Source organism: Camponotus vicinus, unplaced genomic scaffold (genome assembly GCF_025532165.1).
Source record: "Camponotus vicinus isolate PSW18456_S1 unplaced genomic scaffold, iyCamVici1.0 SCAF_3, whole genome shotgun sequence".
NCBI classification, from domain to species: Eukaryota; Metazoa; Arthropoda; class Insecta; order Hymenoptera; family Formicidae; genus Camponotus; species Camponotus vicinus.
In genome coordinates, this window is record NW_028141967.1 from 18,487,699 (window position 1) to 18,509,424 (window position 21,726).

At 25.0% G+C, this 21,726-nt stretch overlaps 2 protein-coding genes across 2 annotated transcripts; both read right to left on the minus strand.

Annotated features, from left to right (window-relative positions):
• Positions 1-520: 520 nt before the first annotated feature.
• On the minus strand, positions 521-9,642 carry LOC145968729 (aminopeptidase N-like). The gene is made up of 12 exons (XM_083094441.1): positions 9,533-9,642; positions 7,772-8,291; positions 7,149-7,661; positions 6,827-7,016; positions 6,325-6,475; positions 5,294-5,375; positions 3,596-3,957; positions 2,944-3,221; positions 1,553-1,749; positions 1,046-1,381; positions 887-956; positions 521-695 (listed from the first exon to the last, which is right to left on the minus strand). The coding sequence occupies exons 2-12, from the start codon at positions 8,269-8,271 to the stop codon at positions 564-566; spliced, it is 2,811 nt and encodes a 936-aa protein (XP_082950567.1). The 5' UTR covers positions 8,272-8,291; positions 9,533-9,642; the 3' UTR covers positions 521-563.
• Positions 9,643-10,533: 891 nt separating this feature from the next.
• Positions 10,534-21,631, minus strand: LOC145968730 (aminopeptidase N-like). Its single transcript, XM_083094442.1, has 12 exons — positions 21,544-21,631; positions 19,699-20,239; positions 19,097-19,588; positions 18,773-18,962; positions 18,278-18,428; positions 16,856-16,937; positions 15,260-15,612; positions 13,391-13,668; positions 11,965-12,134; positions 11,461-11,793; positions 11,307-11,376; positions 10,534-11,111 (listed from the first exon to the last, which is right to left on the minus strand). Exons 2-12 carry the CDS (start codon positions 20,217-20,219, stop codon positions 10,980-10,982), a joined length of 2,772 nt encoding a protein of 923 aa, XP_082950568.1. The 5' UTR covers positions 20,220-20,239; positions 21,544-21,631; the 3' UTR covers positions 10,534-10,979.
• Positions 21,632-21,726: the final 95 nt, after the last annotated feature.

The window sequence follows — 21,726 nt, forward strand, 5'->3', positions numbered from 1 at the left end:
TTTAAGTTGTAAGCAATTAATTTATCAATATCTTTGATATTATGTAACTGTGAATTAATAAATCGTGAATTCACGCGTTCAGATATTTCGTAATAGTTCATAATATTTCAGTTATATATATATATATATATATATATATGTGTGTGTGTGTGTGTGTGTGTGTGTGTGTGTGTGTGTGTGTGTGTGTGTGTGTCATGCATTTTTACGCGCGCGCACGCACACACACACACACACACATATATCTATCTATAAAATAAGCATTAAATATGTAATCAGCATCTATATATTAAATTTGTCATACAGAAAAGTAATACAATATAATATTACAAATATTCATAATATACATTATATTAATTATATTGTAATATAATATAATGTTTTTATATAATATTATAGAATACAATTTTTTTGTAATATGTTGTAGAATTAATATTATATTGATCAAATACAATTAAACAATTATTAAGTTTTATATAAAATTAGTGAATAATTAAGTATATTTATAAATATTAACACAATTTATACTATATTTTTAATTCCTAAACAGTTAATGTATTGGATATCTAATTATTGAATAAAAACCGAAAATATTTTATCTGTCTTTGGATCTCTGACCAGCGTGTTTCCATTTTGTCTTTAACATCGGTAATTGAAATGGTTGAACTTTTGAGCTCCTTTTTTACAAATTTCTTTATCTAAAATGGATTATTTTAATAATTATCATCAATAAATAATTTTATATTTAATAATTGTACTGTCACACATGCAGAGTATCATTATGAACAAAATTCAAGAAAAATATTACATAAAATGACAATTATAGTGAAAAGTAAATTTTAAAATAAAAATTTAAAAAATGTTGAAATTTGATTTATTTAAAATTTACCTCGTCCAACTGTTCCTTAGAATACGCATTGTTAATTATAACAGTTAATGTCGCAATCTCATTAACTCTCCTATGAAGAATAAAACAATATTACATATATAATTAATTCATACAATAAATCTTCATGTATAGCACATCTTTATTAAATAATATCATTACCTATGTCTTATTATTTCGTAATTATTTAATAAAATTGTAAGCATGTATTTAGTATGCCTCTCAATGATGGAAAGAAAAATATTAGCATTAAAGGCATTATTTCGCTCTATCGGTTCGAGCTGAACATGAGATAGATTATACCTAGGTTTTAATAAAATTTCTGGCAATTTTATTTTTAAATAATTGATTATGATTTCAGAATTTTTACTGTAAGCCAGACATTCTAAAATTATATCATTTCCTTTCATGTAATCATTAAAAATTTTATTCCATGTATCACGATCTGCCGTTTTCAAACCATTACAATATACCCATCTCTTCCATCCAGGCAAAAGTCTACAGAAGATAGTCCAGAAAAGAAATAAGAATCTTCTATCAAAATTGTTTTAATAGTTTCGTTAGTGTTTTATAAATAATTTTTGACATAAGTGGTAACTAATTTCTCAAACATATGCAGAATATAAAAAATATCTCCTACAAAGAATCAAATATTATGAAAAGAATTACTTGTTTCCTTTAGGATTTGCTAGATGCCATTTCAAATGAGTCCTAGACTTTTCTTCGCAAGCATGATCATTTATAATACATTCCCACTTTGCGAGTTCTTGTTTTAAACATTTAGTATGATCGTTGATGTTACTGTTGTCATACAGATTCCAGAAACTAAATCTAAAATTCTGCATAAAATCAAACCTTAGCACTCCCTAAAATTTGATGAGAATCATTATATTTAGTTTATTCATTATTTACAAGAACAGATATAATGTACGCGCTAATAAAAATTTTTACTAGATAATATTCATTTATATTTCTTTAATATTTATGTGACTTCGTCGTATCAATACCATAATAACCGAATTTACCAATTTCTTATTTGTGTGTGAATAATTGTGTATATATCTTATCATTTAGATAGGTATGAATTTTATCATCTAATTCGTAACACATATATATCGATTAGCAGAGTGTTTCTTAAGATTGTAACGCTCGTGAATGAGTAGAGAGCAGTAAACTGAACAGAAAAGTCCTTTATCTATTCTGCAATTTTAGCAGTAATGATTGAAATATTAATTAAAACGATGAATAAACGCACATTTTGCGTGGTTAGATCGTAGGATGTGCGCGGTCAGGCATGCCAACGGCCAGTGTCGCGTAGCAATGAAAAAACAAGAGTCGAGACGCATTATCGAGCTTTACGAAACACTCTGTATATATATTTTAGTCTATGCATATTGATGTATCGATCGATATGATTTGATAAATGATTATTTTCTAAATTTAAATCAGTAGCACATCAAACATAGATTTTAAGTGTTTCAAACTTTAAATATCAACTTATTTTTATAAAACAAACATTTACAAGTGCATTATTATGTATTAAATTATTAAGTGTTATATAATGTAACAAAATTATCTTAAAATTATAAGTCAATTTCTCTGCAAAATGTTTGTTATATTTTTAACACCATAAACATTATAATACTATGGAAGAAAATTAATATAAGAAAGATAATTGTGCTATACTTTGTTCTATGATATCTTAAAACGCTCATTATTAATTACATAATTGATCATCAATTAGCACATAAATTTTAAAGTATTATGATTATAGGAAAATAACTTTATGAAAAATTTAAAATTGATAAAATTGACAAAATTGTGATTATGTTAAATTTAAAAAAAATATATGTAAGCGCCTTTTGAATTTAAATTTCTGACTTTGGTACAAAAAAACTAAATTATAATGTACAATTAATTTTTTTGTTTAGCTCTCTACATATACCTATTTTTAGAAAATTTATTATTATAATACGAAATCGTTATATTATAAAATAGATAATTGGTGTAACAGATGATTTTTTTATAAAAAAAAACTATTATTGTATCTATATATATACCTTGAATTCAGGATAAATTTCTAAAAATGGAAAGATATTAGACAAAAATTCAAGTGCTTTGAACATAGGATACCATGCTATAAAATCTTGTTCCTTTCCCAAATAAGAAACGAGTTCCCAAAATACGGAGAATTCAAGTTTCTTCTCTATCGCAAAATGAAACGCATCATTGATGATTTGAGCGCGATTGAGAATATGTATATTACTATATTCTTCAGAATTTAAGTATTGCGCAATTTTTAACCAATTCGCAGTATCATAGTTGACGCGATAATATCCTGGTGTAAAATTACTTTTGTCGATTATTAAATACTTTGAAATGATGTATATTAATTAAACATATTTCGAGATATGTTAAAGATATTGCGATATTAAATATATAATTATAATTAGAGATGTTTGCATCTTCCGTTCTTATTATTTAACATAAAGGCTGTATCAGCAATTCTATATATTACAGCAAGAAATAAAAATTTCAAATATATTGTTAAAATAATTGGATAATTCTGGGAATTTGGGTATGCAAAGAATTTTGTATTAATATAAAGTGGTTTTGACTACAAACATGATATATGTATTGAAATATATATACTTGAAATTATATACAATATAAACAGACAGTAAAGATATAAATTTATTATTCAATATTTACCAGCTTGTTGTAAATTGAAAATAATCCATTGATTTTTATCAAGAAAGAGATCAATTTTTGAATGCCATGGTGTTAACCAAATATTCGTCCAAGTTATGTTAAAATTGAGATTCGACTCAGTAGTATAAGAAACAGGAATATAATATTGTTTCTCATCTAATTTGTCTTGAAATTGTACCGATACGTTTACAACATCAGTAGAATAATTTCGCGTTATCTTCAACACGGAAGGATACCTCTGCATAATCCACGAATCTATCGTGTGTTTTATATCAAACTCATACTTGGAATTCAATTCAATTATGACAGATCTCATAGCGTTCCATAAATCACGAAAAGTTGTTGTTCCACGATCATCTAATCTATAAGATATTTAACATTATGATAGATTTAACATTATATTAAAATTGATAAATAAATATTAAGAAATAAAATCATAATTTACACATAATTTATTTTCTTACTTTACTCTATAATGTAACTCCTATAGAGATAAAAATTTATGAACTTTAATATAATTGTATATATATATATATATATATATATATATATATACAGGGTGATTCATATAAAGTGACCGATGTGAATATTAGCTAAAGTTGAAGAGCTATGAAAAAATTTTTAGACTAAAAGATGTTTGACACAGAAGGGGACATCGTATGGTACAAACGATATTTTTATGAATGAAGGCATTAAGGAGATTTCAAGATCAACTTAATTTTTTTAAATGGAACTCTATATTTTTTATTACATATTCTTGGAGCTCATCTCGAGAGCTTTCCAAAACACTATAATTAAATTAGTTTTCATTAAGTACTTTCCAAGTTATGAGGCTTGAAATCATTTCTTAATTTTACATAAACCGTAAAATATCTTGTAAAATATTCATTTTTCGATTATTTTACCTTTCTTTGAAACAACTATGTGTTTTCTTTACACCAATTGATTTCTCTCATTATTTTGTACATAAAAGTATTATGGTAAAATAACCGAAAAATGAATATTTTACAAGATATTTTACGGTTTATGTAAAATTAAGAAATGATTTCAAGCCTCATAACTTGGAAAGTACTTAATGGAAACTAACTTAATTATAGTGTTTTGGAAAGCTCTCGAGATGAGCTCCAAGAATATGTAATAAAAAATAGGGGCTTCCATTTAAAAAAATTAAGTTGATCTTGAAATCTTTTTAATGCCTTCATTTATAAAAATATTGTTTGTACCGTACGATGTCCCCCTCTGTGTCAATCATCTTTTGGTATAAAAATTTTTTAGCTCTTCAACTTTAGCTATCACTTTAGCTAATCAACCCTGTGTATATATATATATATATATATATATATATATATATATATATATATATATATTAATATATATCTTAATAATTGTATCAGCATTTATTGTGACTGAATAAATAATAATTTTAATTTCTATATTATTAAGATCTTAGAGTTTATATTCTATGTTTGTAAAATTATATTCTTGAACCATTAATCAATTTGAATTGTTTCAAGAATATAATCAAGTTGAAATTTAATCTCCACAAAAATTCATAAATATAAAACAGTATAAATTTGAGATTTTAAATATGTATGTCTTTTAAAACAGGAAATATATTATTAAATTCATTATATATTTCGATTTCCTTTTTTTCTATGATATATATTATTACATTACACTTATATACATTATACTTACTGATTGTACACATATCTGTTAATTCCCATTAAAAAAATATCAGATGGCAATGTTCGTTCTAACATGCGGCATATAATGGATCCTATAATATTAAAAAAAAAAAATTAATATATTTCAAATGCCTTTACTGTAATGCGCAATAAAGATATATGAATATATCTGTAATTAAAACCAAACGTATCACAAAGTTTTTGTAATTAATTCTAAGTAAGCAGCTATAAAAGATTGTTAAATACATTTCGAGGAAAAAATTTATAATAATAGATAAATAGTGAATGATTAAATATTTGTAAAAATAATAAACCAGACAATTATAAGGAATCGGTTAGGCTTGTGTTTTATTATGATTTTTTTGGAGTCTTAGATATAGACATGTTATAATTTAAAAAATTACACATTACAAAATTATACAAAAATTTAATTTTAAAGTTAGATACTTCTATTGTTATTATTATTGCATATATTATAATAAAATATATTAACAGTAATATTAACAAAATTATATTTTTCAAATAAAGCGCCTCGTACGATTCTTATGGAAATTGGATTTCGATATAATATGCTGAAACTTTAGAAATAAATAGTTTATATGAGAACACAATAAGGGTTTATGTCAAAGCATAATAAATGTGATATCGATTGATGAAGCTGTTTCGTCCCTACAAATATTCAAAAATCAAAATAAGACATTATTTCAATACTACTAAGGAAAAGTAAATAATATATTAGAATGATAATATATTAGAATTTTCCCACAATAGTATTGAAATAACATCTCATTTCGACATTTAAACGCTTGTAGTGACGAAACGGCTCCATCAAACGATATCACGCGTATTGTGATTTTTGATTTGCCACATAAATATTTGTTTCCAGAGTTTCTGCAAATATCATCAAACTCAAAATTTATTTTCCATAAGAATCGTACGGGTACTTTGGTTTGTAGATAACTTTTCTTATTTTTTTATTAAATTAATATTCAGAAATATATAATTATTTAATTCTTTATTTATGCAATATTATACGCATACCTTTGATATGTGTAAGAGAAGATTGTAAATAATTTTCATAATAGCTTTTATATTTCATAGTAGAATTTATAACAACATAAGTATTTAGATAGAGTAATTCATGTTGAGCTTGAACTACAAACAAATCCATCATCCGGGAATTTGGCAAAGCCTAAAATCAATTCGATATAATCATAATTAACCATAATTAATTAAAAAGAAATAGTTTTTGGTACATATCAAAACTAGCTTATTATGTGTTATTGTTAAGAATAAAGTTTGTATGTGTGTGTAAATATTTTTTGCGATAATTTTAATATATAAACACATATGTTTAGTTCTTATCAACTGTTCAAATTTCTTTTATCGAATTTTTAGAAATTTAAGAGACTTGGATTCTTATCATTTCTTATATTTAAGAAATAAGACAGAATATTTGCACAAATAATTAACAATTATCTACATTGTTAAATTGTTAATTATTTGACTGCATATTCAAATACTGTTAGTGAAAAAAAATAACCTTGTCGATAATATATGCTTGAAGAAATACATTAAATCCTTCGTTTAACCTTGTACGATGCCAATAAGTTGATGTTAGTTCATATAGATTGCTAATATATTTTTGTACCATTCCACGTGCAATTAAGCGGCCAATTATTGTTTTGTATGCGACAGAATCTAATTCTTTATTATAAGTGACATCTGCTTCTCTAAAAATAATTATACTAATATGTATGAAATATTTTGGATATTAATATAATTTCTTATGTAAATAAATTATAATATGATAGATAATTAAAATAATTTTTATATAATATACTTATTTTAACTATATATATTACCTATAAAGAATGAAACCGAAAGTCTGTTTGATTTCATCTTGTAAATCCGGGATTACGACATGATCCACTTTCGTCTCAAATGAAAAAGAGGGTCCCACCTCATGGGCTTTCCTCAAAATATTGCAAGTATAATTACGCATGTATGTACTAACATAAAGAATAACAGTTTCCGCAAATTCTAGATGCGATTTCGATTGTGGTCTGTACCATAAGTCGTGACTAATGGCTTCTGCATTAACCTTGATCGTAGTTTTATGAAAATCGGATATCAGAAATGCTACACTATCTATAGAGATCCAATCAGTCTTGTGAAAATATGTCCACGTCATATTATCGTACACCGATTTACTTGTTCCTCGTATCTGCATATTTGACAAAGCTTTGTATTTTGAATGATGCATTATAGAAATAACAACAGTAATTATTAATTCTGGGTTGTCCCAATATGGAAATATATGCTGTTTTTTCGCTTGATATCTGTTTCTTCGCTGGATACCTATTGCGATTAACCACCTGCCGTATTTTAATGATATGCGTTAGATGACTAATTTTAAATAATTGTAAACGTAGAATGCACAAATATATAATTTGTTTTTAATATTTCAATATATTCTTCTACTTACTCTATTTCTTCATCTTTATTTATGTACGGAGTTCCGAAAGATTCTCTTATGATATTCATTGGGATTTCAAACACTATATACAGATCGTACATTCCACGCAACAAGACATCACCGAAATCAATCAAGACAATATTGGTTTCATCACGATATATTGATATTTCATAATTCATATTATTTTGAATTAATCTCCATGCTGTTATATTCGTTGAATCCGGTACATAAAAACTTGTGTATTGTTGTGCATCAGAAATATAAATAGTGATTATGCATTCGCTAACGAGATAATTATTTAAAAATGTTAAGTTGATGTTATAATATAACGGAAATATATTATCTGATATATAGATTGATTTGTTATTTAATACACTGTGCACAATTTTCGATTCTTCATCGATTTCTATTTCTCTAATTTTTGATTCTTCATCATGCATAGGATTCGCTATTGCTATTACGGTAATGTATATTATACTACTACTTAATAATAATTTTAAGAATGTCATGTTAAATTTCTCTTGGATATCTATAAAAAAACGTGTCTTTATTAAAAAAAGGATATTTACGAAGAGTATGTAATTCAATCGACTTTTGTGTGAAAATACATTCAAGAGAATTTACTAATGTTTCATAACAAAATACAATTAATGTAAAGAAGGATTAAAATAATAAAGTTTAATAAATAAAGGAATGATTAGAAAGGATATATATAAAACTTATTAAAACGAATTATCAAATATTTCTTTTGGATTTGAATATTAGGAGACATGAAGGACATATTATTAATTCCAAAAGGACAATAAACATAACTCTTATTTAGCTCAAATTTAGTTATCTTTAAGATTTCTTCTGCAGTTACATATTACGGTGTCTTGCATATCGTGACATACAAATTTTGAAAGTATTAATCTTTTTCTTATATATTCATATATATATGTTAAATTTAAGCATTAAAATGTATGAGAAATGAAGGAATATTCTCAACAGCGGGATTTTATACGTGATATGGATTGTATGTTTAATAACATGTCATTTTCAAGATCAATCTGTTCCTTAAGTAAGAAATGTATTAAAAACATACAAACAATAAACGTATAACTCAAATCAAATATTTGAAATTGTGATGATACAGTGAATTGAATCAAACATTTGGACAAAATTCTAAAAAGAACTATGTTAGTATTATTTCTAATACATCTTTTTAAATAAAGTGTTAATTTTTCGTTGTTTGTTATTCATTCGTTCACTCGACATCTCCAAGTTAACATATCTTACTGGTCCTAGATATTTATTATAAAGAATATTTTCGAGAAGAAGATTATTATAAAGAAAAACAAAACACAGGTGATATTATACATTTTTAAGATAGATAATTTTATAGCTATAGCTTGGATAATTAAATAATATTTTATAGCTTAGATAAAAATTTTATAGCAATAACATAAAATTACACAATAATTTTATAAAGTCAAAAATGATTATGCTTATAGATTTTACATTTTCTATATGTCAAATTGGTCGAAACATGCTATCACAGTACAAACGTAAATGTCTTTATTTCTATTAACTATAATGTATGTAAAAGATAACAATAATATTTACAATAAAAGGAATTAGTCAATTTGAAAATTAAAGAGAAATGTCTTTTATATAAAATAAAAGCGTTGCCTGTTACTCCATACATTTTTGCACTTAAACACACATTTACATTTTGCATTTAAAGAGAGAAATATAAATATTTTATTATATATTTATTTAATATCTTACCCTATTAATTGAATCAGCCAGGTTTAATATATTAGGTTTAATATCAAAATGGACATTCAATCGCGTATATATCGCTTCAGAAGACTATCTAAAACTGACGGCTCTGTCGGCAAACCTGACAATAACTTGAAGGTACGCAGTGTTACATAAATATCTTCTTGATTATACGTAGCATAGGCTATCTTATACATATATCCACAGAAGTCAATAGGTATATACTTGTTTATATTTTCTATTCCGTTTTCGTACATAAAGCTTTTATTTATAAAGACAATTTTTTTAGAAAAGCATTTGCGAGAGAAAATTGATTGAAGAATCCTATTCTCTATATGTAAGATAAATATATTTTACATTTTATATTATATCTTTATCATAAATAATTATCTCTTTTCAAGAATTTAATGTATAAAGTAAATAAGGGAGAGTTGTTTATATCTTGTGCAACTTATAAGATATTTATTTTTATATTTCCTATTTGTGGCATTAATTTTTACGCAAGTTAATATATTGGTTACAGTCATTTGATCGCTATGGTTGAAGATCCGTTTCTTCATATAGAGTTAATTATAAATTAATCATTAAGAGAGATATAGAGTTAATTATAAATTAATCCTTAAGGAGATTGAAGATGTCATCATAATATAAGAGTACTTAATCGATTAAATGAGTTTAATTTGGTTGTGTGATTATATTAAAAATTTCAATTTAAAGCCAACATAAGTTTCGTCACATATATTATTATTTCTGGTTTTAATATTCATTATCTGCTTTTAAATATTTTCCTGAATATTGCTATTTGAGTCAAAATCGATAATCAAACTTCAATTAAATATTATGTAAGTACATGTATACCGAATATATATACCGAACATATATAATAAATGTCTCACAATCTCCATCAAAAATTTGAATATATTGAATGTATTTTGGAGATAAAATAGAGTCAAACATTCTAAATTCTTTGCGAAATAATTGAAACTACAATAATTTTTAAGTTGTAAGCGATTAGTCAATATCTTTGATATTATGTAACTGTGAATTAATAAATCGTGAATTCACGCGTTCAGAAATTTTGTAATAGTTTATAATATTTCAGTCATATATATATTTGTGTGTATGTATATATGTTATGCATTTTTACGCACGCGGACGCGCGCGCGCGCACACACACACACACAGACACACATACACAGATACACACACACACACACACACACATATCTATCTATAAAATAAGCATTACGTAAATATATAATCAGCATTTATATTTAAATTTGTCATATAGATAAGTAATACAATATTACAAATATTCATAATATACATCATATTAATTGTATTGTAACATAATATAATAATTTTATACAATGTTATAGAATACAATTTTTTTGTAATATCATATTGTATAATTAATATTATTTTGATCAAATACAATTAAACAATTGGATATCTAATTATTGAATATAAACCGAAAATATTTTATCTGTATTTGGATCTGTGACCAGCGTATTTCCAGCTTGTTTTCAACATCGGTAATTGAAATGGTTGAATTTTCGAGCTCTTCTCTTACAAATTTCTTTATCTAAAATGGATTATTTTAATAATTATTATCAATAAATAATTTTATGATTAATAATTGTACTATCACATATGCAGAGTATCATTGTGAACAAAATTCAAGGAAAATATTATATAAAATATATAACAATTACAGTGAAAAGTAAATTTTAAAATAAAAATTTAAAAAATGTAGAAATTTGATTTATTTAAAATTTACCTCGTCCAACTGTTTCTTAGAATACGCATTGTTAATTATAACAATTAATGTCGCAATCTCATTGACTTTCCTATGAAGAGTAAAACAATACATATAATTAATTTATTCAATAAGTCTTCATGTCTTCATGTGTAGTATATCTTTATATCATTACCTGTGTCTTATTATTTTGTAATTATTTAATAAACTTGTAAGCATGTATTTAGTATGCCTTTCAATGATGGAAAGAAAAATATTAGCATTAAAGGCATCATCTCGCTCTATCGGTTCAACTTGAACATGAGATAGATTATACTTGGGTTTTAAAATTTTTGGCAATTTTATTTCTAAATAATTGATTATTATTTCGGAATTTTTACTGTAAGCAAGACATTCTAAAATTGTATCATTTCCTTTCATATAATCATTAAAAACTTCATTCCATGTATCACGATCAGCCGTCTTTAAACCATTACAATATGTCCATCTCTTCCATCCAGGCAAAAGTCTACAGAAGATAGTCCAAAAAAGAAATAAAAATCTTCTAATGAAATTGTGTTAATAGTTTCCTTAGTGTTTTATAAATTACTTTTGACATAAGTGATAACTAATTTCTCAAACATATGCAGAATATAAAAAATATCTCGTAAAAAGAATCAAATATTATAAAAAGAATTACTTGTTTTCTTTAGGATTTGCTAGATGCCATTTTAAATGATCCCTAGACTTTTTTTCGCAAGCATGATCATTTATAATACATTCCCACTTTGCGAGTTCTTGTTTTAAACATTCAGTATGATCGTCGATGTCACTTTCCTCATGCAGATTCCAGTAACTAAATCTAAAATTCTGCATAAAATCAAACCTTAACACTCCGTAAAATTTGATAAGTATCATTATATCAAGTTTATTCATTATTTACAAGAACAGATATAATGTACGCGCTAATAAAAATTTTTACTAGATAATTTTCATTTATATTTCTTTAATATTTATGTGACTTCGTAGCATCAATACCATAATTAAACTAAATTTAATTTCTTATTTGTGGGTAATTAATTGTGTATATATTTTATTATTTAAATAGGTATGGATTTTATATCATCTAATATCTAATGGATTCTTAATATATATTTATATCAACATACAGAGTGTTTCTTAAGCTTGTGCTAACGCTCGTGAATAAGTAAAGAGCAGTAAATTGAACTGAAAAGTTCTTTACCTATTCTACAATTTTTGCAATAGTTATTGATTACTAATTATAATGATAAATAAACAAGGGTTTTGCGGCTAGATCGTAGAATGTGCGTAGTAGGCATGCCAACGGCCAGTGTCGCAAAGCAATGAAAAATCAAGAGTCGAGATACTCGTTATCAAGCTTTACGAGAGACTCTGTATATATATTTTAGTCTATGCATATTGATGTATCGATCGATATAATTTTGATATATGATCATTTATTTTCTTAATTTAAATCAGTGGCATATCATTTATTTTCTTAATTTAAATCAGTGGCATATCAAACATAGATTTTAAGTATTTCAAATTTTAAATATCAATTTTTTTTTATAAAGCAATTATTTACAAGTAGATCATTTTGTATTAGATTATTAAGTATTATACAATGTAACAAAATTATCTTAAAATTATAAGTCAATTTCTCTGCAAAATGTTTGTATATTTTTAACTGTAAACATTCTAATACTACGGAAGAAAATTAATAAGAAAAAGATAATTGCTATACTTTGTTCTATAATTTCCTAAAACACTTATTATTAATTACATAATTGATCATCAATTAGTATATAAATTCTGAAGTATTATTATAGGAAAATAACTATATGAAAAATTCAAAATTGATAAAATGTGATTATATTAAATTTAAAAAAAACATATATGAGCGCCTTTTGAATTTAAATTTCTGACTTTGGTACAAAAAAAACTAAATAATAATGTACAATTAATTTTTTTGTTCAACTCTCTACATATATCTATTTTTAGAAAATTTATTATTATAATACGAAATCGTTATATTATAAAATGGATAATTGGTGTAACAGATGATTTTTTTATAAAAAAAACTATTATTATATCTATATATATACCTTGAATTCAGGATAAAGTTCTAAGAATGGAAAGATATTAGACAAAAATTCAAATGCTTTAAACATAGGATACCATGCTACATAATCGTTTTCCTTTGCTAAATAAGAAGCGAGTTCCCAAAATACGGAGAATTCAAGTTTCTTCTCTATCGCAAAATGAAACGCATCATTGATGATTTGCGCGCGATTGAGAACATGTATATTACTATATTCTTCAGAATTTAAGTATCGTGCAATTTTCCGCCAATTCACAGTATCATAGTTGACACGATAATATCCTGGTATAAAATAAATTACTTTTGTCGATTATTAAATATTTTGAAATAATGTATATTAATTAAACATATTTCGAGATATGTTGAAGATATTTCGATATTAAATATACAGGGCGTCCCAGAGCATTATATACAAGCGTTTGTGAGGAGGTAGAATGCAGTAAACTGAATAGAAAAGTCTTATATCGTTTTACGATTTTCGCAATGATAACAGAAATATTAAATATTAAAATTGGATGAGAAACGTTCAGCCGTTCGAGCTATAATACGGCTCATCGTGTTACAATTTTCTCAATAATAACAGATATATTAAATATTAAAATCGGACGAATGAAAGGAGCGCTGGAGCGGCTGAGCGCTCCTTTCATTCGTCCGATTTTAATATTTAATATTTCTGTTATTATTGCGAAAATTGTAAAATGGTATAGGACTTTTCTGTTCAGTTTACTGGTCTCTACCTCCTCACAAGCGGTTGTAGTTCTCTGGGACACCCTGTATAATTATAATTAGAGATGTTTGCATCTTCCGTTTTTATTATTTAACATAAAGGCTGTATCTAGCAATTCTATATATTTCAGCAAGAAATAAAAATTTCAAATATATTGGTAAAATTTCAATAATCTTGTAGTAACTTTTGTTATATCTTATATTATATAATATATGAGTTTTAATACGTTTCATGATTATTTTTAATTAAAACTTATGTTATATTTAATATACAATCTGATATAGGGGAGACCGGGGACAAAAGTAACATTTTTTGTATTATAGGTCACTAATTAATTATCGTTAAAGATATAAAAAAAAAGATTATGTTAAAAAACTCCATTTATTGCTCTATTATTATAGATATGTTTCAATCTTAAATGATAAATATTAAAGAGTTATTACAGCTTTTCGCAAGTACGTTAATTGTTACTCTTGTCCTGGGAGTCGGGGACGAAAGTAACATATGTGTAGTCTGGGGATGAAAGTAACAGTTCTTATTTTCAGGAAAATAAAATAAATATGCCTTTTTTCAATTTAAGGCAACTTTTATTATAATCTTTTATTAAGTAAGATAACTTTTATTATAAATTTGCATTATATTATATTAAAATAAAAAATAAAATAAATATTTATTTTTATCATCTTTAAAAAACTTAATTAGGCATAGATACAAAAAAATTAAAAAAGAAATACTTAGGTGAATAATGCAAATACATTAATTTCACTCCTGCATGTGCAACCGGCGCGATCGTTCTACAACAATTAGCTGAAAAGGAAGAGAATCGGGGCGTACGCGTTTGACTATATAGTACAAATTATATTCAACATATTGTGTAGTGTAGTAGGAGGCTTGTTACTTTCATGACGCTGTTACTTTTGTCCCTGGTCTCCCATATATGATATATATATATATATATATATATATATATATATATATATAAAATAATTGGATAATTCTGAGAATTTGGATATGCAAAGAATTTTGTATTAATATAAAGTGGTTTTGACTACAAACATGATATATATACTGAAATATATATACTTGAAATTATATACAATATAAATAGACAGTAAAGATATAAATGATGTATTATTCAATATTTACCAGCTTGTTGTAAGTTGAAAATAATCCATTGATTTTTATCAAGAAAGAGATCAATTTTTGAATGCTGTGGTGTTAACCAAATATTCGTAATTATGGTAAAATAGGGACTTGACTCCGTAGTATAAGTAACAGGAATATAATATTGTTTCTCATCTAATTTGTTGTAAAATTGTACCGATACGTTTACAAAATTAGTAGAATAATTTCGCGTCACCTCCAACACAGGAGGATACTTTTGCATAATCCATGAATTTATCATGTTTTCTATATTAAACTTATACTTGGAATTCAATTCAATCAGGACAGATCTTATAGCGCCCGATATAGCATCAGGATATATTATTTCATCTAATCTATAAGATTTAACATTAGGATAATTTTAACACTATATTAAAATTGATAAATAAATATTAAGAAAGAAAATCATAATTTACACATAATTTATTTTCTTACTTTAATCTATAATATAACTCCTATAGAGATAGAAATTTATGAACTTTAATATAATTGTATATACAGTATGTCTGGTTTAAGTGCATACGTTTAATTATTTCGTAGAAAATTAAAAATACAAAAAATTGTTATATAGCTTCAAGGGAGGCATAAGATAGTGGCAATTATTTGACCTTGGATAGTCATTTGAAAGTCACGTGAAGGTGATAATATATGTAATTTGCAATTATATATATACATACATATATATATATATATATATATATATATATATATATATATAATTACATTTTTTTTTTAAAACAACTATGTCTTTTCTTTACACCAATTGATAATCAAAGATAATCGAAATAAGATAATCGAAAAATGAATATTTTACTAGATATTTTATAGTTTATGTAAAATTAAGAAATTATTTCAAGCCTCATAACTCGAAAAGTACTCAATGAAAAAATACTTCATTATAGTGTTTTAAAAAGGTCTCGAGGTAAGCTACAAGAATATGTAATAAAAAATAGGGGGTTCTGTTTAAGAAATTGACGGTGACCTTCACGTGACCTTCAAATGACTCTCCAAGGTCAAATAATTGCCACTATCTTATCTTGCCCCCGTTGAAACCATATAATTTTTGTCTAAAACATTTTTTTGTATCTTTAATTTTCTACGAAATAATTAAGCGTATCCACTTAAATCAGACATACTGTATATGTATGTGTATATATATATATATATATATATATATATATATATATATATATATATGTAAATTAATATATATCTATTAATAATTGTATCAGCATTTATTGTGACTGAATAAATAATAATTTTAATTTCTATATTACTAATTGTAAGATTTTAGAGTTTACATTCTATATTTGTAAAATTAAATTCTTGAAATATTGTTTAATTTGAATTGTTTGTAATTTAGAAAATGAATCTCTATCATATATTTATTAAGAAAACCTCAAGTTGAAAATTAATCTCCACAGATTCATAAATATAAAACAGTATAAATTTGAGATGTCAAATATCTATATCTTTTAAACGTTAAAACAGGAAATATATTATGAAATTTATTATATATTTTGATTTCCTTATTCTCTCTATGATATATATTGTTACATTACAATACATTATACTTACTGATTGTACACATATCTCTTCATTCCCATTATAAATACATTAGGTGGCATTGTTCGTTCTAACATACGGCATATAATGGATCCTATAATGTTTAAAAGAAAAGAAATTTAATATATTTAAAATGCCTTTACTGCAATGCGCAATAAAGATTTGTGAATATATCTGTAATTAATAAAATCAAAAGTATCACAAAGTTTGTGTAATTAAGTCTAAGTAAGCAGCTATAAAAGATTGTTAAATACATTTCAAAGAAAAAATTTATAATAATAGGTAAATAGTGAATGATTAAATATTTGTAAAAATAATAAACCAGACAATTATAAGGAATCGGTTAGGTTTGTGTTTCATTATGATTTTTTGGAGTCTTAGATAGACATGTATAGTTATAATTTAAAAAATTACACATTATAAAATTATACAAAAATTTAATTTTAAAGTTAGATACTTTTTTTATTATTGTTATTGCATATATTATAAGAAAATATATTAAAAGTAATAATAACAATTAAATTTTACAAATAAAGCGCCTCGCACGGTTCTTATGGAAATTGAATTTCGATGAAATATGCTGAAACTTTGGAAATAAATAGTTTATATGAAAACACAGTAAAAGTTTATGTCAAAGCATAATAAATGCGATATCGGTTGATGAAGCCATTTTGTCGCTACAAATATTCAAAAATCAAAATGAGACATTATTTCAATACTATTAAGGAAAAATAAATAATATATTAAAATGATGCACAGTTGATTAATTTTATTTTAATATAGATATATTTATATGGAAAAATGTATGTGTAGCCGCATCCCCGCTGCTGTCGCCATAGCATGCTATTTGATATTAGATAAAATATAATTTATTAAAAGTATAGTAATATGGGTATTCCCTATATCTCCTCCTTCGGATGGGGAAGGAATACAACTCTCCTAATTGCTTTAAAAGACTAGCCTCTCAAAAAAATTGAACACTTGTTTTATGGTTTTTCGTAATTTTTGAATAATTTCTGAAATATAGTGGATGGGAACTTTATGGACACCCTATATATACATGCATGTATATTTTTCTCACGTAAATATAATATCTATATATTAATAAAAATAATCAACTGTGTGTGAGTCTACTCAATAATATATTATTTATTTTCCCTCAGTAGTACTGAAATAACGCCATATTTCGACATTTGAACTCTTGCAGTGACGAAACGGCTCCATCAAACGATATCACGCTTATTGTAACTTTTTTTGCTACATAAACTATTTATTTCCAGAGTTTCTGCAAATTTCACCTAACTTCAAAATTCATTTTCCATAAGATCGTACAGGGTCTTTTGTTTATAAATGACTTTTCACAGTTTTTATGAAATTAACATTTAGAAATTTATAATTATTTAATTATCTAATTATGCAATGTTATACGCATACCTTTGATATGAAAAACAGCAGAGTAAAAATTATTTTCAGGATAACTATTATATTCTATAGTAGAATTTATAAGAACATAAGTATTTAGATAGAGTAATTCATGTTGAAGTTGAACAACAAATAAATCCATCATCCGGGAATTTGGCAGAGCCTAAAATCAATTGGATATAATCATAACTAATCATAATAAATAATCAAAAAGAAAAAGTTTTTGGTCCATATCAAAATTAGCTTGTTATGTGCTATTGTTAAGAATAAAGTTTGTATGTGTGTGTAAATATTTTTCTGCGATAATTTTAATAATATACATATATGTTTAGTTCTTATTAAATTTCTTCTACCGGATTTCTAGAAATTTAAAAGACTTGAATTCTTATCATTTCTTATATTTAAGAAATAAAACAGAATAAATATTTGCATAAATATTTAACAATTATCTGCATTGCTAAACTGTTAATTATTTGACTGCGTATTCAAATAGTGTGATAAAGTAACCTTGTCGATAATGTATGAATGAAGAAATACAATAAATCCTTCCTTTATCGCTATATTTTGCCAATAAACTGGCATCAGTTTATACAGATTGGTAATATATTTTTGTACCATTCCACGTGCAATTAAGCGCGCAATTATCGTTTTGTATGCGACAGAATCTAATTCTTTATTATAAGTGACATCTGCTTCTCTAAAAATAATTATACTAATATGTATGAAATATTTTGGATATTAATATAATTTCTTATGTAAATAAATTATAATATGATAGACAATTAAAATAGTTTTTATATAATATATCTATTTTAACTATATATATATTACCTATAAAGAATGAAACCTAAAGTCTGTTGGTATTCATCTTGTAAATCCGGGATTACGACATGATCCACTTTCCTCTCATATGAAAAATTTCTTTTCTTCAAAATAGTCCAACTAAAATTACGCATGTATCTACTAATGTAAAGAATAACATTTTTCGCAAATTCTAGATGCGATTTCGATTGTGGTCTGCACCATAAGTCGTGACTAATGACTTCTGCATCAACCTTGATCGTAGTCTTATGAAAATCGGATACCAGAAATACTACACTATCTATAGAGATCCAATCAGTCTTGTGAAAATATGTCCACGTCATATTATCGTACACCGATTTACTTGTTTCTCGTATCTGCATATTTGACAAAGCTTTGTATTTTGAATGATGCATTATAGAAATACAGACATTAGCTTTTTTGTTGTCCCAATATGGAAATATATGCTGTTTTTTCGCTTGATACCTGTTTCTTCGCTGGATACCTGTTGCGATTAACCACCTGCCGTATTTTAATGATATGCGTTAGATGACTAATTTTAAATAATGGTAAACGTAGAATGCACAAATATATAATTTGTTTTTAATATTTTAATATATTCTTCTACTTACTCTATTTCTTTATTTTTATTTATGTATGGAATTCCGAAAGACTCTCTTACGATATTAATTGGTATTTTAAACTGTATATACAGATTGCATATTCCAGTCAACAAGAAATCACCGAAATCGAACAAGACAAGATTGGTTTCACTACGATATATTGATATTGTTTCATAAATCGTACCATCATCTAGAATTAATCTCCATGCTGTTATATTCGTTGAATCCGGTACATAATATTTTATGAATTTTGATGGAGAAGAAATATAAATAGTCATCATGCATTGGCTAACAAGATAATTATTGAGTAATGTAAAGTTCATGTTATAATGTGTCGTAAGTACATCATATGATATAGGGTATTTTTCATATAATAGACTGCGCGCGATTTTCGGTTCTTCATGGATTTCTATTTCTTCATGGATTTCTATTTCTTTGATTTCTGATTCTTCATCATGCATAGGACTTGCTATTGTTATTATGGTAATGTATATTATACTACTACTTAATAATAGTTTTAAGAATGCCATGTTAAATTTCACTCGGATATCTATAAAAAAACGATTCTTCATTAAAAACAAGGTATTTACAAAGAGTATGCAATTCAATCGACTTTTGTGTGAAAAAATGTTCAAGAGAATTTACTAACGTTTCATAAGAAAATACGATTAATGTAAAGAAAGATTAAAATAATAAAGTTTAATAAATAAAGAAATGATTAGAAAGAATAAATATAAAACTTATTGAAACGACATAAGAAATATTTTTCTGGATTCTTTTTTTCTATTTGAATATTGGGAGACATGAAGGATGATTTAGGTAATTCCAAAAGGACAAGCACAATAAACATAACTTTTATTTATCTCAATTTAGTTATCTTTAGATTTCTTCTAGTGCAGTTACATATTACGGTATCTTACATATACATAACAAATTTTGAAATTATTAATCTTTTTCTTATATATATATATATATATATATATATATATATATATATATATGTTAAATTTAAGCATTAAAAAGTATGACAAAGGAATATTCTCAACAACGAGATTTTATACGTGATATGGATTGTATGTTTAATAACATGTTATTTTCAAGATCAATCTGTTGTTCCTTAAGTAAGAAATATTAAAAACATACAAACAGTAAACGTATAACTTAAATCAAATATTTGAAATTGTGATGATATATAGTGAATTGGATCAAACATTTGGGCAAAATTCTAAAAAGAACTATGTTAGTATTATTTCTAATATATCTTTTTAAATAAAGTGTTAATTTTTCATTGTTTGTTATTCATTCGTTCACTACATATCCAAGTTAATATATCCTACTGGTCCTAGATATTCATTATAAAAAATATTTTAAAAAACAAAACACAGGTGATATTATATATTTTTAAGATAAATAATTTTATAGCTATAGCTTGGATAATTAGATAAATATTAGATAAATATTAGATAAATATTAGATAAATATTAGATAGATATTTTATAGCTTAGATAAAAATTTTATAGCAATAATATAAAATCACACAACAATTTTATAAAGTCAAAAAGAACTTTTGCTTATAGATTTTACATTTTCTATATGTCAAATTGGTCGATACATGTTATCACAGTACAAACGTAAATGTCTTTATTTCTATTAACTATAATGTATGTAAAAGATAAAAATAATATTTACAATAAAAGGAATTAGTCAATTTGAAAATTAAAGAGAAATGTCTTTTATATAAAATAAAAGCGTTGCCTGTTACTCCATACATTTTTGCACTTAAACACACATTTACATTTTGCATTTAAAGAGAAAAAGATAAATATTTTATTATATATTTATTTAATAACTTACCCTATTAGTTGAATCAGCCAGGTTTAATATATTAGATTTAATATTAAAAGCATAGACATTCAATCGTGAATGTACTGCTTCAAGAGACTATCTAAAACTGACGGCTCTGTCGACATACCTGACAATAAATTGAAGGTACGCAACTTACTTGCAACTTTCGACCAGATTTCTTAGGTTACGCCT

What these genes read in the sequence shown, in the direction of transcription:
- LOC145968730 (XM_083094442.1), bottom strand. Translation starts at nt 20,219, where the DNA reads ATGGCATTCTTAAAACTATTATTAAGTAGTAGTATAATATACATTACC. An exon ending in TTAGGTTTCATTCTTTATAG is followed by an intron (nt 18,963 to 19,096) that starts GTAATATATATA and finishes AATTATTTTTAG; the next exon opens with AGAAGCAGATGTCACTTATA. An exon ending in CTAAGAAACAGTTGGACGAG is followed by an intron (nt 11,112 to 11,306) that starts GTAAATTTTAAA and finishes AATCCATTTTAG; the next exon opens with ATAAAGAAATTTGTAAGAGA.
- LOC145968729 (XM_083094441.1), bottom strand. Translation starts at nt 8,271, where the DNA reads ATGACATTCTTAAAATTATTATTAAGTAGTAGTATAATATACATTACC. An exon ending in TTTCAATTTACAACAAGCTG is followed by an intron (nt 3,222 to 3,595) that starts GTAAATATTGAA and finishes ATTTTACACCAG; the next exon opens with GATATTATCGCGTCAACTAT. An exon ending in CTAAGGAACAGTTGGACGAG is followed by an intron (nt 696 to 886) that starts GTAAATTTTAAA and finishes AATCCATTTTAG; the next exon opens with ATAAAGAAATTTGTAAAAAA.